The following is a 25,799-nucleotide window of genomic DNA, read 5'->3' on the forward strand; positions in this document are numbered from 1 at the left end:
ATTTTTAGTATAACTTTACATGTGTTATAGTCAAACTTACACTTATCTGGTTCATTACTATGGTCAGGGACGTAGGTAGCAGGTTTGCATTCTAATAGTGGTGGTTCCACATCGTCTATTACTCCTTCATCAATAGAACCTGCCTGCAAATCCTAAATAAAAACCAAAGAAATTTGTCAGAAACTAAATTATTACAGTTAACTGCAGAGTTGGTTGACATTCTGAAGTGACGATAGCCCTAAACTAGAAGTAGTGTGTGATGAGGCTCATGAAATTTTGAAATAATACTCTGTAATTTATTTTAATACATGATTTAATTTTAAAAAAATTAATTCAGAATCTAACAATATGTTTATGAATTCATTAAACCCAAATATTTTTCTATACTAAAAAAATAAAAACCAAGTACAATATTTTTACCAAAATGAACAATCATTTTATAAACTGGTTTACAGCAAATACCATATAAGAAAAATATGTAAAGATACTTTGGTGAATAGCCATACTAGTTTTTATCTCAGTAAACGATTACAATAAAAACATTATGTACTTTTAAACATTTAAATTTTGCTCAGTAAAAATATCAATATTTTCTTGACTTAGGCCTACATACAACTTGAAACAACTTTAAAAAAAAATCTACTGTTCTGTCCAGGGTCGCAACAACTAAATTTCCAAAGGGGGGCAATATACCTTTTTATAAAGAATCATCGATCCCCCCTATTGAAGCGGGGCGGTGGGGGGGGGGGGGGGTCCTTCTCCGGGAAAATTTGTATTTCAAGGTAGAAAATGGTGCTATTTAAGCAGTTTTATTATCTAAAAATTGATTACACAGCACTTTCTTTGCCCCCGTTTGACCCCGTTTGCCCCCACGTCAAGGTTTCAGAGGGGGGGGGGGGAAATACCCTTGCCACCCCCCTGTTGTTGCGCCCCTGGTTCTGTCAACAAATGAAAAATATCATGACCTTGATTCTCATGCAATTGATTATGTAGATATTTTTCAGTTTAAAGAATTTGAAAGTTACTATATTTACTATATTAATAAATGCATGATTAATATTTCATATCCACAAAAAAAAAACTTCAAGTTTCTTCACATGAGCTTGAAGTTTTCACTTAATACACTACTGCACGTAGAAAAATTAATGGTGTTACTTCGGATTGTGCATTTTGTTATATGTTATGATTTTCCTTAGTACTAACATACAATGTACTGATATATTTAACATTTCATTGAAGATGCATAATTAAGTTATAGTCATCTAAAACACCAAAAGCAATTAGATTATGCTGATACATGAGGTTATCACTACGGCACACCATCATGGCACACACGGAAACCAGTGGAAACTGGTGAGCCCAGCATGGTCGCTTTATATAGACAACCGAATATCACAGAAAATATTTATTTAAACATACCTACACAAAATATTGTTTAGTGTGTAGCAGAATTCACAACAGTATTTGTAACAGCTGGGTATTTATATTTTTAATTTGTTGACAAAATTTTTAAACACAAGTAATACTTCATGAAACATAAAGTAACATTTAATTCAGAATATGAAGAATTCATTACTCATACAAACTGCTTACGTTAATGAATAAGTACTGTCTCATGAAGTAGTGCTTGTTTGCCCAATATTTCACCCTTAGCAGAACTTTACTATGGTTTTACCGCAAATTGGTTTCTCTCTTCTTTAAAATGATAAATGTTACCCCAAAGTGTTAAAAATGATAAGAATATACTACCTTCTTAGGATTCTCATTGCAGTTGACATCACATTCATGCATTTTGGAATGGTGATTTTCCATGATATGATCGGTTTCATTATTTTTAGAATCTTCACATGTGATATGATTCTTTTCAAAACCTTCATGACTATCAGATTCATTCTTCTCTGTTGTTTCTGCAAATATACATATATTCATTGGTAAGTTTAACTAAACAACCATGACTGCAATTAACATTGCATGAAATTTTAATTAGACCAAAATATTTCAGTCAGCAGAATGTCATAAGTATCTGAAGACTAATTTTTTTTTGAAAAGTTTAAAACATAGTACTTATGAAGTGCAAAATCCATATAATTGCCCTACATATTTAATTTTTTGGTTCGTCCACCATTATAATTTTAAGTGTTAGTTGTATCACCCATTTTCTCATTATTAAACACTTTCTTGCTGAGAACTTACATATGCATTTTCATGAGTTTGGCATACTTAATTTTAATAACCACCTGGTCTTGAAATTTACCAAAAAAAAAAGTGTGTTGTTACTGCAACCCAAATGGTGTGGTGTGCTTATACTGGTAAAATCCATCGTTTACACACATGATCACCTTATAGATGAGATAGATTTGTCTTTCTGGTAACTACCTGCTGAGCATTGTATTGTACTGCTTGCATCTATCCCTTAATTCGTTGATGCTCTGGGACTCACGGGTGTCATCTTTATGTGACACTTTTACCAAACGTGCATCCAGTATAATTCTTTACCCAGTCTCTGAGGTAGACTTAGTCCTGCATCATCTCATCTATACCTTTTCTTTGTTTCCAAAAGCATGCCATTAGAAAGCAAATTTGGACCAAAAATAGCCATCCAGGTTGTTATAGTTTACCTGACACTGTATCCTTTCCAGAGGGAATATCTGCAGAATGTTCATTATCAGCATCATTACAGAAATAATTTTTTTGTTCTTCTTCATTTACATTTGTCTTGCTATCATCAGATGCTGAGCTGAAGTTGTCTTCAAATACCTAAACATTTGCAAAATTATGTTTGGAAAAATTAAGAGCTGTTGCTTTTATGGTTTAATTTTATTTATATTTCATCTAGCATTATGGCACAGTGGGTATCTCATGTACTAATTAAAATTTACTTTCAAAAATGTCATACATATTTTTGGAATACTTGGAATCCAAACTTAGGGAGATTTACTGAAGTAGGTGTATGTTAGTATTCTAACCAACAGCTTTACAATCTGGAGTTCAAACTTGAGATCAGGCATTCATTTATGAACACAATGGAACAACTTATTTATGCACACTACAGAACAAATACTGCTTATAAGTATGAATTCTAAATAAAAATTAGGTTAACAATCCAAATAAGAGCATTAAAATTCAACAAGAAATCATGACACGTAAAACTGAAAATGTAAATCTGAGGTTTGAAATAATCTATTCAATTAATTTCTTTTCTCATACTTTCAGATGTTGCAGGCTGTTTTTAAATCTTTTAATACTAAAATACTTTTATAGCTTGTCGTCTGTCTCAAGTTACAAAAAAGTTATATATAAGATGTGACAAGGCCTATGTGCTATTCACAAAATTGCGCACGCGCACACACACATGCACACGCACACACACATGCACACACACACAGATATTGACGTGCTCTGCCTGTTTCCCGGTGATGGTAGAGTCACGGGTTCAAGTCCCGTGCGCTGGCTAACTAGCTAACAGGGGGTAGGTGTGGACCACATGGCTGGAAACAGGGGAGACATTGCAGCAGGGAACCCCAAGTTATTGGCCACTCGGGATGCCGTAAGAAATAACGGTAGACACAGTTTGTATATGGCTTTACTGTACCAAACCACTCTTTACACGGTGCGGTTCGCGGAACTGGCCCTTCACGTCTGAGTACCTGTTGGGAAGTAAATTATTATATTAGTGATATTTCATGTGTTGGAGTTGCAGCCCTGCATTGTTTTTTTAGTTGTAGTCATCAATGTGTAAAATGATGTGAGTGAGCTTTGTAAGTGAAGAAGTAAATAAACAAAGTGTCTTTGCTACGATGTAATTAGTTTCTTCCAACATGGGTTATGGGCCCAGGAACTGTAATTGAAAAAGAAATCGGAGACATTCGTGCGCGTACGCGAATATTTTAATTTTGTTTTGTTTGTTTTTCCGCACCTTAAGTATCATGGCGGCGAATGCATTGAACTTCGTTGAGAAATTAAAAGGGCGCAAGAACTACTGTTCTTGGAAATTCCACATGAGGGCCCTTTTAAAGCTGGATGACCACTGGGATGTCGTAAATGAGGGTATCACAGATGAAAACGAAAAGACGGTAAAGCACTAGCGAAGATATCGTTGCTGGTGGAAAAGGACCTAATCCACCACATTGAAAAATGCTGTACATCGAAAGAAGCTTGGGACACCATACAAACTTTGTTCGAGGACTCGGGACTGACTCGCAAGGTAGGGTTAGTCAGACAACTGATCCTCACCCGGCTAGATAATTGCAGTTCTGTCGAAGAGTACGTCAATCAAATTATATCTACGGCACAGCGGCTCCGGGAAATTAAATTTGACATCTCAGACGAATGGATTGGCACGTTGTTGCTGGCAGGCCTACCGGACGAATACAAACCAATGATAATGGCAATAGAGAATTCTGGTACTCAGATTACCGCAGACACCATTAAAATCAAGCTTTTGCAGGATGTAAAATGTAGTGAAAGCAAAACAGGAGATTCAGCACTCTACAGTGGTCAACGAAATAAGACACATCCCGCCAGCAACAACAGGAACAACTTAAATGTAAACAAACCTGAAAGGAGATGGCCTCACACATTCCGATGTTATAATTGCAACAAGGTAGGACATTTTGCAGCTGAGTGCCGAAGCCAAACTAGAACTGGTGAAGGTAGAGGAAAACGGATGGAGGGAGAGGACCGAAGTGCATTTCTTGCATGCTTATTCTCTAATTCATCAAATGAATGTGAACGTTGGTATCTAGACTCATGTGCCTCAATGCACCTCACCAAGTACAGACATTCTAAGTATTCAAATAAAAGTGAGCTGGAAATCTTCACTGCGAATGGCGAGACAATTAAAACAGAATCAGTGGGGAACATAAATATCAGTGTTTCAGTGTCTGGGAGAGACGATGTTGTTGAGGTTAGGGATGTGTTCTACTCACCAAACATTACCACTAACCTTCTCTCTGTCAACAAAATTGTACAGAAGGGCAACAAGGTCATTTTTGATGGTGATGGTGGAAAAATCTACAACAGCAAGGACAAGCTTATTGCCACAGCAACAGAACATGGAGGAGTTTACCAGCTTGATACACCAACTAATCACCGGGCCTGTGTCATCACCTCACAACAGGATTTATGGCATAGGCGATTAGGTCACCTAAACAGGAAAGATATGGCTTCACTAAAGTGTATGGCCATCGGTGTCGAGAGTGTTGAATACAGTGCAAAACCCTGTGAAGTGTGCATTTTAGGGAAGCACAGTCGACAGCCCTTCAAAAGAAATGAATATCGGTCTAAGGAACCACTTGAATTGATTCACACGGACTTGTGCGGACCGATGGAAACCACTTCCCTTGGAGGCAACAGGTACTTCTTTATCTTAGTGGACGACTATTCCAGGTACACCCATGTCTACGTCTTAAAGTCCAAGGATCAAGTGCCTGACTTTTTCAGAGAGTACTGTGCGTTGGTAGAGAACCAGCTCAACAGGAAGATAAAAATGCTGCGATCAGACAACGGGACGGAGTACGTGAATTATAAAATGTCACAATACCTAAAAGAGAAAGGCATAAGGCACCAAAGGACTGTCATCTATACACCTCAACAGAACGGAGTGGGAGAACGGTCAATTAGAAAGACAGTCGATAAGGCTAGGTGTTTATTACAAGATGCTCACCTCTCTAAAGAATACTGGGCAGAAGCTGTTACAACAGCGGTATACTTGAATAATAGAAGTCCCACCAAAGCCCTCCAAGGCCAAACCCCGTATGAAGCTTGGTACTCGAAGAAACCAAACCTGAGCCATCTAAAGTTGTTTGGGTGTGAAGCCATGGTTCAAGTACCCAAAGAAAAGAGAAAAAAATGGGACGCCCGTTCTGAGAAGATGAAATTCGTGGGATATAGTGAAGACACAAAGGGATATCGCTTGATAAACCCTACCACCAAAGCAATAACTGTCAGCCGTGATGTAATTTTTCTGGAAGGCAAAATACTTAGCCAGAGCAACCCTTTAGTCATGAATCCACCAGAAAGAAGTCACACGCAAGACAGCCCTAACAAGGATGTTTTAACAATGCCCCTGACTGATCTTCCAAACGAGAGTTGTGAGGTAGATGGTACTAGTGAGGATCAAGAAACTCATGACAGCCGTGATCCCAATGAAGACATGTCCGACAGTGCCGAAGAACCTTTCTATGGATTTTCTGATAAGGAACCTTTGGAACAGGAACTCCACCTACGACGGTCTACACGCCTCCGAAAAACTAAAAGTGACAAGGACTTTGTATCATACTTTGTTTCAGGTAAAGATGAGCCCTTGACTCCAAGGGAAGCTCTGGAGAGTCCACAGGCTTCGAAGTGGAAAGCAGCAATGGACGAAGAGTTGAAATCTTTTTCATGCAATGAAACATATGAGTGGACTGATTTACCAAAAGGGAGAGTACCTTTGAAAACCAAGTGGGTATTCAAGCTCAAGAACTCCTCCTCAGATCAGCCAAATTACAAAGCTCGCTTGGTCGTCAAAGGATGTAGCCAAAGGCCAGGTATAGATTACGAAGATGTGTTCTCCCCAGTTGTCAAATACTCCTCACTCAGGTACCTGTTTGCCCTAGCCACGAAAGACGATCTCAATATTGCACACATGGATGTCAAGGCAGCTTACCTACATGGTTTCCTCGAAGAAGAGATTTACGTACAACCACCCGATGAAATTGGAGAAAAGCCAAACAACAAAGTCTGGTAACTGAGGAGGGCCATGTATGGCCTAAAGCAGAGTGGTAGGTGTTGGAATCAACGCCTCCATGAAGTTCTCATCGAAATGGGTCTTAACCAATCAAAAGCAGACCCTTGCATCTACTTCACACGTCAAGGCGAGAGTGTTATTGTTGTCGCTATATATGTTGATGACCTCCTGTTGTTCTCCAACGACGAAAATCTTAAAAACATGGTTAAGTCAAGCCTTGAAATGAAGTTCAACATGAAGGACCTAGGGGAAGCCAAATATTGCCTCGGGATGTCCATCACCAGGGATCGTGTCTCTGGCAAGTTATGGATTGATAAACGCCCCTATATCGACGAGATCCTTGTACGCTTCAAAATGTCTGACAGTAAGCCCGTCGCAACTCCCATGGATTTAGGTGTGAAACTTCAGGGAACTCCGAGAAATACAACAGAATTTAGTGAAGGTGATGAGTGCTATGAAGAAAGCGAGAAAGATGACACAGAGGTTCCTTTTCAGCAGGCGGTTGGTAGTTTGTTGTATTTGTGTCAGATATCTAGGCCCGACATTGCACAAGCTGTAAATTGCGTCAGTCAGTTCAACAGTAATCCAATGATGTGTCATTGGGTTGCCGTTAAACGCATCCTCAGGTACCTGAATGGTACAAAGAATCTGAAACTGCAATATGACAGGAACTCTGACCCGGAAATGATTGCTTTCAGTGATGCAGACTGGGGCAGCGAAAATAACAGGAGGCACTCAGTAACAGGTTGTAGTTCTAAATTCATGGGGGGTCTAATCTCCTGGCACAGCAAGAAACAAAGAACAGTGGCACTGAGCACGGTGGAAGCAGAATATATAGCACTCAGTTTCACTGTCCAAGAGGTTCTGTGGCTTAGGGCATTGATAAAAGAATTGCAGCCTCAGGAGGTTGGACCATCCATCATATATTGTGATAACAGAGGGGCCATTTGTCTGTCAAAAAACAGAGTCGTGAGTCAGAGGTCTAAGCACATTGACATACGTTACCATTTCCTGAGAGAACATGTCCAGCAAAAGACCATCCAAGTATGTTATTTACCTACTGAACAAATGGTATCGGACATGCTGACAAAACCTTTGTCAAAGGAGAAACATTGCAAATTTTTAATTGAAATGGGTCTTGTCTAGTGCATTGTACCTTATGATACACATATATGATACATATATTTATGTATGTATATATATGTGTATACATATCCACACATATAACTATTAATAATTTAAAGGGAAGTGTTGGGAAGTAAATAATTATATTAGTGATATTTCATGTGTTGGAGTTGCAGCCCTGCATTGTTTTTTTAGTTGTAATCATCAATGTGTAAAATTATGTGAGTGAGCTTTGTAAGTGAAGAAGTAAATAAACGAAGTGTCTTTGCTATGATGTAATTATTTTCTTCCAACAGTACCGCCACATCTTACAACACATGAATTGCCCACGGTACTAATTTCTCACTTATGGTGGCATGTATGGCAGAACTGAGTACTACACCAAAATTTACATCACTGAGTAACACAATGGGCCAAGAAAAGTGGTCCTTAATGAAGACGTGAATGTTACACCTAGATAATTATGATACACGAGACGAGCTGTGCACGTGAAATACGTTACACAAGTCCGTGGTGCCACATTCACCATTTACACTTACACAATAATATGTAGTAAGCTTGGGCAGAGGACCCTTGTAGGTATGTGTACCGCAGTATCACGACCTGCCCGCCTGGCAAAATCCCAAGTGAAATCAATGGTGAATTAAGTAGTTCACACGTTTAGCCGAACGCAGCCCTGTGCAGGCGAGGTCCAAACACCTATGGCAGATCCGCAGGGACTGAGGAGGGAACCACGTGATGTGGCCCTTTGATTACAACATCCCCTTGTACCGGTGTGCGAGGATTGTAAAATACAATTAAATGAAGTGTCTGGCTTGATAGGCCAAGCCCAGTAGAGGCTGGTCACGGAGCTAAAGAAACGGTTCTATAAGACTTACGACTATTGCAGCTAAGGTGGAAGATGGCATCAAGGTGATGCATGAGCACATCCAGCCTCTGCACCGAGAGAGCGACCACTGAGCTCACTCTGGGTGGCACCGTGCTGCGTAGGCTGCTTTTGGCATGCAAAGTGTGTGGGAAACAAGAGACGGTCCAGGCCAATTGCATGAATGAAAGCACACAGTGAATAACAAATGACTCAAATGTTTCTTTAAACATTCTGACACTACAAATCTAATTACAAATACATCCAATAAATAAATAAACAAATAGATTTATATCCGGTGGATTGATACACAGCGGATGCACACAAAGGTGTCACGTGATAGTTGTGCGGGCGGTTATTGCTTAATCGGCCGCAGGCCTGTTCTTCCCACTGCACTGCACATGTTATTTTCAGACACTGCCTGTATAATAAAAAAGGTTGATGGGGGGGGGGGGGGGGGGGGAGCACAGCCCTGGAGGAACGGCAATGGGACATAACGGCCTGTGCAAGCCGGTAAGCATGACGGTTGTCGTCAACACATTACATATCTTCTAAAAACCAATTTATGAGGTTTTTTCAACAACGAAGTATTTACTATTGTAATAGGTACTGGTTTCAGTGCTTAGAGAGACATGCTCGACAAACACATAGAACATATTACAAAGTATTGTAAATATTTCCATGACTACTAAAAAATGCTAATGGAAATTACATTATGGGAAATCATTTTGAATAAATAAATTGTGTTGCTAGTTAGATTTGCATTTTGTTTTAAACTATATTATTATTAAATAAAATATCACAATAGTATTTTTTATTTAGGATAGATAAATATTTTTAGCTCCTAAAAATATTTTAATACAGCAGACATAACTTTGTGCTGACTTCTTTTCATATACCAACAATGAGAAAAAAAAAATCAATTAATGAAAATTGTTAAAGTCATCTCAGTGTGTGACTGAAAATTATTTTTATTTACATCATTGCTCAAATCGTGATTGAGAGTTGTCATCGGAGGTATAGCTTCACCACTGGTACTCTCTGAAGACAGCTTGGCTAGGTTGGCAGCCATTGTTTCCTTGTCCTTCTGGCGTACTATCGCTTCCACTGCCAACCACTCGGACATTGTAGTTTCGTAGTTTTTCCTGAGGTTGCGATCGAGCTCCCTTCGAGCCTCCTCTGAGCTCTCAAAGTCGTAGTAGCCAAGAAGATAAGGCCACACCTGCAAATATGGTACCATCATGTATTTTTAAACTATAAAAACACATGACTGCTCTCTCTGTGACAGTCTAGAAAAAGTAAAATGGTTCCTTATGGTTATGAGACATTTTAACTTACAATTTCATGGACATACTGTATTTAAATTTACTTGTAACAAAGTTTAATTGAAAGAATATATATCTGTTTGGTTTTTTCTGGTAGGCTATTTATAAAAAAATGTAATTTAATGGGGTTAGCCATTATTTAGAGTTTCATAGACTGAAGTTGTGAAAAATTATAACCACACATGCTGACTTTGTCCTGTATGGTTTGAAAAGTATTTATTTTTCAGTTTTATACTTTCTTTGAGCCATTTTCTTTTATGTCCATGCAATTAACAGGTAGCACTGAGTTCCAATGGTGTAGCTATGCATGATTAAAGAAGTTGAAAAAAAAATAGGTTATGAAAATAAATGACGTACATTATCTGTTATGGACTAAAAATATTATTGTCGTAAGCTGGTCGACTAGTCCCTGAAATGTTTCTATTTTGACGGCTACTCAGGGTTCGGTAGACGGGGGGTTCAGGCCGCGTGGCCGAGGGACTTAGTCTCCAGAATTAAAATTAGAAACAACTCGAATAAAGTTTCCTGGTCCTTTATGCACAGTAAGATGAACACTTTACATGGGGCTACCGCGTTTCCGCCTGTGACTATTTCTATAGGGCGAAGCCCGGTTCCGCGCACTTATATAGTACTGAAAAATATGGGACGTCCCGCCCGTGACGAGTATTACCCACGCAGCAAAGACTTGAATTCGCTATGACTCGCGTGCAATAAGATGGCTGTCTGACTGTACAACACAATGACCGGGAAGAAATGTAAAAACACGGTACATGCGACGGCGAATGTCCAGTTTACAAAAAATACTCCGCGACTCGCAAAACTTAAGAGAAGAACACACGTGAGAAAAATGACAAGATAAGAGACGCGACTGAATGACAAAGTAATAATCTCGACTGAATGACAAGGCGACTGCAAAACTGAAAATACTTCTGCTCGGCAAAGACTGGAGCTACAGCAAATACCGCGCCCGTTCCAATCTCACCGTCCCAAAGAGACATCGCAGACACGTCCGTTGCCTCTCGTGCCGGGTCCACGACTAACTTCCCACTAGCGCGGAGCGACCCGCTTCCGTGACCGCTGTCTCTCGCGTCTGACTGACGACTCCCCTCCTCCGCCTGGCGCGCCCGAGCGCCCGCGTCCCTCCCCTCTCCGCGAGCCCACGGAACACGCTCATTGGTCACAGGCGGAAGCCACGGCCTTGGCGCCCGGTGAACAAATAAAAGCATATAATACATAAAACTTCAAATAGAGAAATATTTAAAATAAAGTTAAAACAAAATACTTACAATAAATTTAAAAACAAAACATATATAATAAAAATAGATGTCAAATCCTGTAAAGAAAGTTGCGCGTCGCACATCACCTACACTTGCATCGCACCAAACACGCAAGAGATGGCGCTGGCGAGGCATAACGGCCTGAAGGAGCCGGGGAGACACTTGGGTCGACGTCATTATTTGTATATTAAAAATATTTTACATTCATTTTTGTGATTTAAAAGTTATTTGTTTTAAAGACACAGAAGTTAAATTTTATCCGTAGTGCATCTGGCCCCAGAGGCTGTGTGGTTAGCTCACCATGACTACTATTATATGCAATGTACCTAGGTTGGATTCCCTGTGGGTTGTTCTTCGATTCCCATGTGGGTAATGTGGTAGAGGAGGTATTTCTGTTCCCCCATATTGCAGTCCCTACTCTTCTGTTGTCTGGCTTCAAGTCTTATTTTTACTCAGAGGTTGGCAGACTTCTATGGGCTCCGAGTGGTACCGTGCCCTCTAGTTCAACCCACGCATTATTCTGACTGTTGCAAGTTAAAGTACCTCTATATAATACATGAATACAAAAACCTATAGGTATTGAAAAAAAAATAATTCATATCAATGATACATATTGAATTTATGTCGGAAATATCTAACTATTGAAAATGTCTGCGGTAAAATCTAAATGTAGAAATATTATATACATGGAAAATATAAGTTCTTTGAAAAATGGTCAAATAATGCTGTTCTGCAAAAAGTAAACATTACCACTTACAAAAATAATTACGATACAAGTTTGTATGTGGGCCTCGTTTTGTATTCGAGTCGCCTTGCATTCGGGTGAATACGGTAAACGTTTCGTAACTGAAGCTCTTCACAACATTAGGCAGCCTAGCCAAGCAACCAACTAAAAGCAAAAGTAAAATAAGTTATTACTACAAATGTTGCTCTTTACCTCTTTCCTTATCTCACTGTTGACACCACCATAATAGGTGAGTCTGAAAACTTCAGATCTGTCAATAACTTTGCCATTAACATGCAGAGCTTCCCATTTACTCTTTGTAAGGCCATCTGAGGCATCAACTGGTTCATTAATTGATATGATGTTCTTGTTCACTAGTCCAGATAAATGTTTGCGGACGGTGCATAAATGACGGCAATATGCAAGCCAACCATAAAATGCACGAGAAATTATTTGCCTCTTCATTGAATCACATACCAGCTGTATTGTATATCTGAAACATTAAAATAAATTGTCAACATAGATAAAATAACTCAACATAAATGTGGTACTCCACAGAATTGCATTCTAACACGTAAAACTGCTTAATTGTTTTTGCTATGAAATAAAATTTGTTTAAATTTCTGGAACTCTTACATTTTCAAAGGAGCAGACATGTTTGTATATTTTACTGTCTTATTTTAAAGAGACTTGGTACCACATAAGTTATAATGTCATACTAAGTTTTCACATGGCGAAATATAACAATGCCTATGGATGGCTTATCTGCATACGTTCTATCTGATTCATGCTGGATTCACTTAATTGGGACCATAAAATCAAAGAAGATATGAGCAGTTGTTACAAAGTTCAAAATAACACCTCTATCCCCAAGTGACACAGTGTAACCAATCCTTGACACACAGTTTTTCATGCGTAAATCCCAATATTTTTTACTAGTAAACATGAACAATATTCTTCTAATGTGATGTTGAACATAGGATATCTTACAAAATGTTTTCATTTATTCTTACCAACAAGGGTAATATTATTATTTTTTTCAGAACTCAGAAGAAAAATGAAGGGAAGTCACATATTACAACTTAGATTACTTAAAAAAAAAAAAATTTCTCTTAAGAATGTTTGAAATTCAAGCTGTTTTTATATGCAGTGTCAACATTTAAAAGGTATTGCATTATCTGTTATTATTGTATTGTATACAATGTTATAAGAACAATTACATATAATTTTTTCCCCACAAGCTTCACCAGTAGCAAAGCATATTGACATAGTCCAGGGCTACGCCCACTTTAGCCAGATGCGTTACCATCTCCCTCCTTACCCATAACCTGCCCTGCCCTATTTAAGTGTGCATGTTATCTTTAAATGCATATTTCTCTGAGTCGCACCTGTGTTTCCGTACCATGAGCGTCTCTGCCTGAGGACGGGAGCAGATAGCAGTTCCCGAAACGTCGCTTGTTTCTGTTTAGGTAAAACTATTGTATTTGTTTGTTTTTTCGTTTTGTCATGTTTTTTGTCTCGCTTCAACTGTTGTGCTGAATTATTTTGGGTTTCAATATTTTTGTATTGTCATCATTTGTGGGGACTTTTTCGTTCTCTTAGTACATTTTTCTTTGTTTTTTCTTTGTTTGCTGACCATATTCCTGTTTCGGAATATTTTGTGGTGTTCATATCCTTGTTGACAACAGCAATTGTTTGCTTAATTTTGTGTGTTTTTTGTATCTTTTTTTGAGTATTTTTATTTTTATTTTTATTTATTTATTTTATTTATTAGTTTTTCTTCAACAGAAAAAGTTCTTAGCAATGGCGTATGTCCAAAAACTTACATCAAGTTAAGTGTGCATGTGCAACGTTATGTGGGCCGGAATTTGAATAGTGTGCCATTGGCCTGAAAGAGGGTGCAAGTGATTGCCGTAAGAAGCAGTGTGACATCCCCATAAAAACATTAAAAGATAACAATGTAATTTATTTATTTTTATTCCCCAAGGTTTTTTCTGCTATCACTAACTATTAAATAACTTTATTAATTCTATTGTCTCCAGGCAACTTAAACATTCCGGAACACACCCCTGAGAGGCAATACATTTTAAACTTGATATAATTTAATACAGTCATTGTAAAGGGTATTTTAACGTAACTGAATTAATGTTAATTATAGGAAGGGTTTTTATGTAAAATTTTTGTAATGTAAGAAACATGGCTGCCGTATTTCATAATGATCATCAACAAGACAGGATGAGTACTGGTCAGTGGCCATTTTCTTATATCCAGCCCAGTCTGAAGCTATCACCGCCTGAGGTAGGATGTGTCCGCACCCCGGGGACTTTGTCGCTTACCAACACTGACTCTTCCCTTCTGTGTATGTAATTTAATGTTCTGATTCACTTCAATATCCATTCTCAGGGCCTGCCTCGGGAGGCAGACTGCTTAACTAATAATTTTTAACTCTCAAATGAGACTTTGAAACTAACACGTGAGCAACTTGTCGGCCATGAGGGTGACTGACTGCAACTTATACCGATTTGTGCCGTGAGGCATTTTACAATATCACAGCAACAGACGTGTAACAGACATTTAGTCAACCATGCCAACAAATCATGTTAAAACATGAGTAGTGTGTCATTTATCACACATCTACTACTTCTGGTGTAAGGCGTGTAGACATCATTGAGAGGCCACTCTTTGTGTAAGTGTGTCCGACACTCAAGAGTGGACCAGGTCTGGAAGGTTTGGAAAGTTTAACAGTAGGGCAGCTTGAGTCTGGTTCCACACACGGGCGACGTCACAGTCCTGTAAAGGAGTGTCCGCAAGGTCCGAGTGCCTAATAAACATGCCATAACGCCCAGGCTTAAACCATCGACGTGTAGTTAATGATGTGTAAGACCCTGGGACATTACCATACAGAGTCATATGCTAACTCATAAAATTTTCCATGAAATAGTGTTGTGGCCAGGGGATACATTCGTATTTTCCAGCAAAGTTCAGATGCACTTCATAAAAAATATTATAGTATCAAAAATCTCATACAATATAAAATTATGCTTTAATATTTGAATACTTTATAACACACAAATAAAAAATATTTGTTCACAAACTAAGAATGTAGATGATAAAACATAATAAATCTTAAGGTACTAACTTTTTAACCCAAATTTCAAGAAATATGCATTGAATTAAATATCTGTACATACCCTGATGCACGTGTCGTTTTCTCTGAAGCCAGCCATGGACATTCTGGAAATTCATGGTTAAATGATTTTGTAGAGGATGTGGAACTAGAAGTTGAGTTGGACGTCAGGCGAAGTCGTCTACAGTGACCAACCTGCTTATGATTTGTTTGTGATGAAGTCCATGTTGGATCCAGTAGCTCATGACCTGAAACTGCAATACACAAGGTTTAATGAGACAAATAGATTTAAGTTTCCATAAACATTCTATATTTTTTAATTAATAAGAAAAATTTAATACTCATTTACCATAGGAAAACTGATAAACAAAACATGTTTTATAGTACCTCGTCATGCTTCCTGTACATCTCCCTACACACTGGTTTGGCACTGGGAAATGGATACCCCTGAGTCCGGCGACGGGCGCCTACGTTATCAGACGTCAGGCATGGTAACAATACTCCTGGAGCACTGAGGAGTTACAGGGATGTCATGCAACAGCCATGAACTCCCTGGCCACAGGGGCTGCTTAAGGGCCGGGACATCAGTTCTTAGGGGAGCGTCAAATTTAGGTGAAAAATTTTTTAAGTTGTTTTAAAGTATCTTTTATAATTAAAAGTATACATATTTTCAGAAATGTTGGTTACTTGGATTACCCTGTTGGGTAACATAAATGGAATAGTTCCAATAATTTGAAGCGCGAACATTGACATGAAGAGGCGCCTTATTTGTCTCTATTCAGACCTCCCTAATCCATCTATGGACTCACCAAACGCTTCATTCCCTCCCTGCCCCTCATCTAGACATGAAGGCACATGTACCACAGGCATCAAGTCGCTATTGTTTGCTTTGGTTGTCACAATCTTCGTACTCAGAGCGTGATGTATTTTAAAATGTTAATCGTAATTTATAGAGACTCATTTTAAATGCCAAACAAAGCAAAGCCTTTGGAGTCTCTTTATCAGAAAAGAAAGGCAGAGATGATTGTTGAAGTAGAGAAACAAGCAACTGCTCTAAAAGGGTTTATTACAGTCAGTCATTCAGTCCATGGCATACCACTGGTAATGCTTTAACATTAGAAGAAGTTACAATTGAACAGGTATATCTGAGAGATGCCAATGCAGAAACTCACCTGCCAGTGGTCAATACATCAATGTTTACTACTTTAATTATTTTGTTATAATAACAAGTGTGTTTTTGAATTATTAATCTAATTCATAAACTTATTCCAGTCATTTTATAATAACTTCCACGCCTAAACTGCAATGAACTAGCCATTTATGTTAATGAATGATGGTAATATTTTCTAATGTTTTTTTTTATTTTTAATTTACAATAATTTCATAAGAGACTCATTTAATTTTGACAAAAGGTTTTGTAGGGGAAGGGAAGGTGTTTGCACCATGAAAAAAGTTTTTCTTTTTTTAAATTTAATTTTTTTATAGACCAAATTTTCAGATCTTAATCCAGTCTTTCTGTAATTATTATCTTTGCCATCATATCAATGCTGTATTGTTGGTTAAATAAAATTGAATTTAAAGGCCCTTAAATCTGTCGAATCTGAGATGGCATATTTGGTTTGTATTTATTTCCATTATCTAGGTTGTAACAATTGTTTTTTGTATGACCAAATAAGTAGAAAACTTTTATATGACTTAAGATCTCAAGTGCTTTCCAAATCTGATATACAACTTTGAAGTTGGAGCTTAGCAACATTTTCATTGTAAATAATATATAAATTATTTAAAATGGAACTCTGAGAATCTGGATAGTGTTTTATTGAATAATGTTCTACAACCACTGGAAAATTATTAGGGGTTGAAAAGTGTCACAAAAATATGTGGATAGTAAAGGTGTTACCCCAATTATTTCAATGAAATAATTTTTGCTACAATAACAAAACTTCTGTTGGTTACAGAACTTCATTCAATTAAATGTAATTAAGATGCTCAGTGATCAATCTTAAATACTTTCTCCATTATTTACAATACAATTGTTGGTAAGCATCAACTTCAAAGGCATACCCCAACCATTGGAAGGACTTTTAGACCATAAGTCATATAGAAGTTTTCAACTTACTTTGTCATGATGAACTTGCAGCTGAAGTTTGCTGGTCAATCCAGACTCACCCTGTTTATGTGTCTGTGTATAATGTTTTTCCGGATGATCACTATTCTCACATGACTTACAAATTAGTGGTTCATTTCTCTGTTGTCTAAGCACACAATGACATGTTGAAATGAACATAGTTTCTTTTTTTACCTTAAAGGGGCAAAATGTAGCACGAGGCTTGTAAAAACTGAATACTGTACATAAGTCCAAGCAACTGCTGCAAATACTTGAATTCTAGAATAAAAGTGTTATAACAAGTCACCTGAAAATGAAGTGGAAATTTAAATTAACATGCCTTGTTACATAGCAGAACCCCTTGTTACAACATAAATAAATTGTAACATAATTCAATGAAACAATTGTCACAGACAATTTTTTAGTCTGTTTATTGTAACATATTATTCTATCATTAATAATTAGACTTTATTCGATATGATGATAATAATAAGACTGTATAATTTTAATTATTTCAGGTGCCAGAAGAAGAACTGGGGGTGCCACACAGTCCAGGAGAATTACCAACCAAATAAATCAAATATTAGTTCAGCATGGACCAATACAAGTCTCTAACTTCAAATTTTTCTGTGTCAACAAATATGGGTGTCAATTCAGTACGAAAAATTATCTTGCATCTTCAATTCTTCCAAGGTGTCAAGACAATGTTTGTAAACCTTTTCCTGAGGTAACCCCACAAGAAGAAGTTACAAACGCCTAAACCCGGTCCCTTTCCAAATGTAACTTTTGTGATTTGAATTCTACTTACACTTCCTGTGACTGTTGCATCCAGGGAAAGGAGCTTCTTAAACATAAAAATAATTAAGAACTACTTAAGATCCACAATTTCACAAGAAAGTCTAGTGGGTTTGGCCATGATATCAATTGAACATGATATTTTTCAAGAGATTAACACAGACACAGGCATTAATGACTGCAGAAAAGAAGGCTCATGAAGTGCACTTTTAATTTTTTTATTTAGGCCTAAAAAACTGAGTTTATTTATTAATATTGGAATTTTGACTTTTTAATTCCAAAATTGTTCCCATACATATAAAGTTCACATATTTTATGTATCTCCATAATTTAGATGACAAAATTGGGAAGTTAAAAACTATAAATCCAAATTCTTAACAGTAAACAAGGGCGCCCATATGATAATTTGTAGGGGGGGGGCCAGACTTAGGGTTATGAAGTATTTTTAATATTTTGGAAGACTTAACTGCGGCTTGTTACTAGCCATAAAATAGTTCCAGTTCTGACCCTATTCAAATTTTTTGTCCTGTTACTAAAATACTAGACCACAGTACTCATTCGCCATAAAAAAATCTATATTGGCTACTTTATTAATTAATTACTAACTATTTTATTGAAACAAATGAATTTTTAGCAACAAAAATGCAGGAATACAGTCCTTATACTTTTGCAGCGTCTCGGGTACACGGATATCAAGAATACAGTCCTTCAACTAATTGCTCTCTTTACACATAAATAAATGTCGCGTACAAATTAAATTAAAATAATTATAAAGTTTAAAACGTGTTGGTCAAAAGATTTAACTTTGGGAGAGAAACGATTTAAATATGTTATCACAGTCAGAAAACAGTTGTTTTTAAATGTAAGACCTGAACTACGCTTATAATTATAGTCAAAAATTGTTGTTTCACAATTAAATGAATATTACTATGTTTCGATATTAATCATAATTGCTTATCATTTAGAATTAGCACAGATGGATTCAGTAGTCAAGGACTATAAGTTTATTTATTGATAGAAAAGCGCAGAAAAAAATAGTTTATTATTTAACTAGACAATTTAACCAAACAGTATTTAGAGGTTAAGGAATTAAGTGACACTAAAACCAATGAAAATAATCGAAAATTTCTAAATGCTGACATAACTCATATATCAGCTTTCCACAGAAGAGTTTAGTTCGGCGCAATTAATCCACACAAAACTGGACACTATGTCGACGCGTATTTTAAGAATATAAGAAGATCCACGTCGTAGTATAATTTTTTTTTTTCGTGTCGTGTGGTGCGGGCCCCCATTTGTGGTGCGGGCCCATAGGCTACAGCCTAGATAGCCTGCGCGTAAATACGGCCCTGATAAACCCTTAAATAACATGTTCAGTACTTAACTTCAGAATTAAGAGTACATTAGAACCTCGATTTTACGGAGCCCGGACTCAACGAAGCCGCCATTTTACGAATACATTTTTCAGGAACCATCTAAAATTCGGAAAATTTGACACCAAAATATATTTAATAAAAAATTAAAAAAAAAAACACTATGAAAACATATAAAAATATTAATTTTAATGCACAGCGTATTCATATTTTTAAGCTAATACAACAGCCATTTACCGTTAGTGAATATTGTATAAGTTATTGCGGCATAAAACTCAAAATCTGAAAGAAAAAATGGACTAGGTACACTATTTGTCGCAAAGTTCGAAATTTATTCAATTGAAAAATTATGTCAAGACCGTAAAAATATTTATTTTACCGCAAATGAACTATACTCAACATTCCTTACCCATTCCAACATTTCCAGCTTGTGAGCATAGCAACTGAGCTTGAAACCTTGTGAAGCGTGAGAGAAAGAAACGATATTGAGTACCTACTTCCTCTCCTTTCCGCTAATATCCAGCAACCTATGCCATTAGGCATTATCTTGACATGTGTCGCATTCATTACCTTCGCTGCATCGGTTTACCAGTAAAAAAAAACGCTCAAAAATGGTATAAGTGACGCAGCAAGTATACGTGACGAGCGGATTTTTAACTAAGCTTTTTTTTAACTTACTATACAAACAAATAATTCCCTATGGCTATCACAAATTCAAGGGCTTCTCGCACTAAAATTTACTGTGTTTTTAATGAATGTCTGTTGTTACAGAGCAGCGTTTTTCTTCACCAAATAAGCCTATGATTAGAGACCATAAAAATTCGCGGATTACTTTCGAGACAGGCTGGAATCCAAACTCGTTTAGCTTAATGCTGCGTCAGTGATTGGACCGCAATTTACCTGAAGGACTCTGAGCCAATGGCAAACACTCAACAAAAGAAGTATCAAATAATAAGAATCGCAATAAACAGGTGTCCCGAGTCGGTAGCCAATAGCCAGGTGATATTTGCCCGAGTACATAGAGAATTGTGGAGTCTATCCTAGTGGTCATTGAAACCGCGAATTTTTCCAATCCCTACCTATGATAACTTTTATGAAACAGTACAGGTGTACACTGAACTGTGTGCTTGTTCTCCTCGATTATGTTACTAAAAGTGCGTTCATTAATATTTTTCAAGCCGATCTGTTAAAGATTAACTGATAAATATGATAAGGTGAAGTCCATAAAAATGCAAGGCAGGGAATTCTTCCAGCTCATCAAGCCTACCCTGGATAGTCTCGTCTGTGTTCAGTCGTCTCTGGCAAGGAGTGGACAAGTTTGCAAACTCAAATATAAATTTATTTTAGTAGCACGCATCTTACGAATAGGAAAGATATCCAAGAAAGGCATGTCGGACAACCTACTGTCACCACACAAAAGTTAACATGATGCAATGCGTGGTGCAACTGTGTTTAGTCGCTGTGATGTCACTTTTATATCACTCGTGCAAAGAGGCAAGTTGTGGAATGTTAAAAAAAAATAAGGGGAACGCAGGGGAGGGCAGAGGGCAGACGGCAGTCATTGTTTTTACTATTTAATATTATATATATATATATTCCGTTCAATAAATTATAACATGTGTCTTCACGGGGTGGGGTTTAAAAATTTATGAAGATAACGATTTTACGAATGCAATCCAAGCGACCATGAGCGTACGTAAAATCGAGATTCCAGTGTAAATTGCTTCCGAGTCTACTGAAGGTAGCGGAATCCTTATCTCTTTAAACACTTTTGAAGGAAAAAAAAGGTTTTCCTCTAAATTCAATATTCCAACATAAATTTTACGTTGTAGACTTTTCTGAACAATAATTCTTATTTGAGTAACTTTAAAAGTGTTAGCTTACCTTAAAAATTGTGAATATTCTGAGCGGATGTGACGAATGAGGAAAACTAAAAAACACTACATAATAACAATGGTTTTTATCTTTACACTTTTCACTGATTTATTTACACTTAAGTTATTTATACTGACTGAATACACTAAACTAAATCTAGACCAGATGCATAAAACTGTAGACCTAAAGACTATTGAAAAATCTGTTTTGAGATGTTATTTGTGAACATACACATTATTATGACGAAAAAGTAGCAAAACATTTCGCCGTCTACAAGTACATGTCAACTGTCACGTCGTTTAACTCTGACTTGTCTAAATCTGTTGTGTTGTGTTATCGCGTGAGCTTGGGCAGGATTACGAAGAGGAATGACTCGCCACGGGCGTTGCGCTTGAACAGCGTTTTCTCCCTGTTCACAACACCTTATATCGCAGCAGCAGAAACTAATGCTTGAACTAACATAAAAAATGAAGTAGACATGTAAAAAACGATATACAATAATATCTTCGTGTTGGACCACTTCTACATAATACCGAATTTAAATAATTTTCTTTAAAGTAAAACACCTGACTACACTATATAGTTTTTTCTTTCCCTGAAAGCTAGGGGGGGGCCACGCCCCCCCCTGCCCCCGGGTATGGGCGCCCTTGCCAGTAAAGTCTTATTATTCAAGATATTTAGCAAAGAAAGTATAACATTAACATAATTTACTACACCAAGTGTTAAATTAACATAAAAACTAGTACATAAAATAGACCTAGTATGGTCATTGGTCCTGGGGTACATTGAAGAAAAGATATGTGAAGAGCAAGTAAGCTGGGGAAGATGGTGTTTAAAAGTCCCTGCCTGGCCAAACAAACTATCTTAACCTTGATACATAACGTATCTTCCCCCTTATATTACTAAACTACGAAATCTTTTAGCTTGTTTGTTAATCAAAAAGCTTGCTTAGAAGTTCTAAGTATCTATTATCTTGTTACTAACGACATTAATTCCCACCCTGGATGCAAACATTTTTGGATTCTTCTACACCTGTAGAAGGTGTATGCGCTTGAGATGATAGTGATGGAGGACACTTTTAGCTGAACAACCAGGCTCCCAGTGTACCAATGCCACATGAAACGCTTGCTTGCTATTATTCCCTCGTCTGTCACCAGATAAAATGACTGAAACTTGGTCTCTACTTTTGAATAGCACTTTTCCTCTGCGGCTTGTGGCCATTCTCTTGTAACTGGCCAATATGATGCCTCTGTGTATGACCACTACTACTTGACACTACATGTGTTTTGCTTTGACCAGTCCCAACAGCCGTTTCTTGGCCTCATTGAAGTTCCTGTACAGCACTGGATCTCCAATATCAAAACTTCTCACAGTTGATTTTCTATGTTCGATGATACTTTGGGTGGATCTGTTCCAATGCTGTTCGTAATGACATACCCATCAACATCATGGATGGCATTTTGTTGGTCACTGTACAGAGTGTTATCTGCAAAGTGGACAAAATATGAGCCAATCTTGTTTGTCAATCCCCACTCAAAAGTTTCTTCGGTTGGCCTTTTATGGTTTGTACCATCCTTTCAGCCTGGCCACTGGTAGACGGGTGGAGAGGTGTTGTTTGTATTAGTGGTATTCCATTCTTAGCCAGAGCTGTTTTAATTTACTCCAACACAAAGCTGTTACATTTTCACTCACTATACTATGTGCGAGGCCATGCGAGATGAATGTGTCTCTGAATTAATTCATGACTGATGCACAGGCCTTAGATTGCACCTTCCTGGCATCTGGCCACCTGGAATAAGTCGATAACTTTAAGAAATACTGCCCTTGAAATGGGCTAGAAACATTTTTCACTTTTGGGGGGGTTTACTCAATGCTGCTAGCATTGCTTCAATGTCTGTGGCCATCTTAGACCATCATATGTAACTGCGAGCAAACCCCTTGGACTTGACAACTCCATCTTGTGTTGAATGCTGTACCTATAACAATTATGTCCTTAAAGATGGCGAAATAATTACATGATTCCCCCACAAGATGAAATCCTTGTAAATGGATGATTGATTTTTATGAAGAATGTATGGACAGAGATCTTCCAAGATATCCTCTGGGAAAACTATACCCGGGTTTTGTTTAACTTTAGCCAGTGTCGGATCCTCTTCTGTGTCTTGTGCTCCTACTGGCAAGTCTGACACTTCATGCAGCATTGATACATCACCAACCACTTAAATTTTAAATTTCTCTGACTTGTTTGGCAACTGGCTAAATGTATCAGCATGACCAATTTTGATCCCCACCTTTTGGCTGGTAGTCATACATGGCTAGCCACAAACTCAAATGTAACAACTGGGGAGACAGTAAGTATGGGGTATGCTTAGTGGGAACCAATAGGCGCAATAAGGGCTTATGGTCACTCACAACAGTTAATATTCTTGCTGTCCCATACTGGTGAGATTTCATTATTCAATACATAATGGCTAGTGCTTCCTTATCCAGTTGTGCATAGTTTATATCCTGTTAATGCAAGGTTCGCAACCTGAAAGAAATTGGTGTCTCGCACCCATCTTCCATTACTTGGGCCAAGACCGCACCCACTTCATATTTAGAAGCCTCACAAGTGTGGATTAGATGCTTATGTGGGTCATAGTGTGTCAGCACCATATCCAACTGCAACAATGCTTTTGCTCTGTCAAACGCCTCACTGTGTTCATGAGTCCATTTCCAAGGGGTCCAACAAGCGGTGAAGGGGTTCTAGTACAGAAGCATTATTCTTTAGGAACCTCTCATAGAAGTTTAAAAGACTCAGAAATGACTGACACTCTTTACGAGATGTTCATTCTGAAGCCTTCTGAATAGCTTAAATCTTTTCCTTTGTTGGGTGCACACTTTGTTCATCAACTCTGTACCCCAAAAACACACCACTGTATATAGTAAAACTGCATTTTGACCTTTTTGGATGCAGTCATGCCCCATCTATCCTTCTCAAGACATTATGTACCCAATGCAAGTGTTCATCTGCATTTCTTCTAGTAATTAGAATATCATGAAATAAATCAATCAACCCTGCTATTCCAACCAACCACACCGCTATTTGTCGCTGAAATTTGCCAGACCACTACAAACACAAATGGTAGCCACTTCACCTTAAACAGCCCTTTCATGGTGTTCACTGTCAGCACCTCAGAGGTTGCCTCATCAACTGAAAGCTGTAAATACACATCTTTTAGATCCAACTTTGTAAATATAGTCCCACCCTTTATGTTAGCAAATTCTTAATTTATTGTGAGCAGCAGATAAACATTAGTTTTACAAACATTATAACAGTACATTTATAGCCACCACAGATGCGTACTGATCTATCTGCTTTACGGATTGGTACAATGGGAGTGGCCCATATAGAATATGTTGCAGGTTCATAAACTCCTCTTTCCACTACCCCGTCAATTTCTTCACCCACTCTGTCTCACTTTTCACACAGACCAACACATGACTTTTCTTTAATACCGGTTTATCATCTAGCTAACTCTATTGTCACTGGAAGCCCTACATAGTGGGCTAACTCTGCAATATCAAAAACTCTTGGATGCTGGTTTAATGTTTTACATACCTCGTCTTGTATGTATGACTGCATGAATCCCTTGGACATATATACCTAGCGGCTCAAACCAGTTTCTCTCTACAAACTTCGGTCCTTGTCCCTCAGCAACCAAAAGTGGCAGTTTGGCCTCTGTAGTACTTGTTTTGACATCTGACCCTTATACACTCAGCTTTTCCTTTGACCATGTCTGTAGTACCAGTTAAGTTTCATTAAACTGTGGGTTCTCAGGCCATAACTGCTTGAATGTATCCCAACTAATGATATTGTGGCCTGCACCAGTGACAGTTTTCATTATGTGTACTTTACCATTTAATGTAAATTCCATTAGCATTGGAGGTTTTGTATGTGTATTTGCTGTGGTTCTATACAGAATATAAATAGGTGACTCTTCAAACTCTTCTGGCTCCACATGATCAGACATTTTATAAGTTTTATTTGTGCTATCTCGACCAGTTTTAAATACGACATTATGATCATGGCATTCTTACATGTCTTTCTTTGTTTTTATAGGTCTCTTTTTTCTTGCAATGCAAGCCCATTCCAAATGATCTTGCTTAGAACAAAAGTTACAAACGGTGTGACAGTGCCAACACTGTTCTGGAGTGTGTTCACCGTTACATCTCCAGTAACTCCTTCCCTCTGGTTTTTTTTCCCCCTTGCCTTTTGTCTGACTGGTGCCTGTCTTGTTTCCACTCACTGTCACTTTATGTAATGCTTCCGAGACTTCTTCTACACTACCCCTTATATCCGAAAAATTACGCCCAGTCGTTTCAGCTGCAATGGCCATATCCATTGCATCCTTTAACGCCGACCATCATATCTCGTCTCTACCCTTAACCTGTTTTTGGCTCTCAGACCCTGCTGGTCACCTGTCACCTATAGGG

The 25,799-nt window shown here is 37.8% G+C and overlaps 1 protein-coding gene across 1 annotated transcript in view; it reads right to left on the bottom strand.

Annotated features, from left to right (window-relative positions):
* The window catches only part of LOC134529183 (small G protein signaling modulator 2-like), a 312,573-nt gene that overhangs the window by 94,473 nt on the left and 192,301 nt on the right, over positions 1-25,799 (bottom strand). Inside the window, exons 13-18 of the mRNA XM_063363019.1 lie at positions 15,238-15,427; positions 12,260-12,539; positions 9,700-9,942; positions 2,619-2,757; positions 1,750-1,907; positions 41-152 (exon numbers count right to left, since the gene is read on the bottom strand). Coding sequence (XP_063219089.1) covers positions 41-152; positions 1,750-1,907; positions 2,619-2,757; positions 9,700-9,942; positions 12,260-12,539; positions 15,238-15,427 — 1,122 coding nt within the window. The remainder of the gene's footprint in view (positions 1-40; positions 153-1,749; positions 1,908-2,618; positions 2,758-9,699; positions 9,943-12,259; positions 12,540-15,237; positions 15,428-25,799) is intronic.

Source organism: Bacillus rossius, chromosome 2 (genome assembly GCF_032445375.1).
Source record: "Bacillus rossius redtenbacheri isolate Brsri chromosome 2, Brsri_v3, whole genome shotgun sequence".
Classification (NCBI taxonomy): Eukaryota; Metazoa; Arthropoda; class Insecta; order Phasmatodea; family Bacillidae; genus Bacillus; species Bacillus rossius.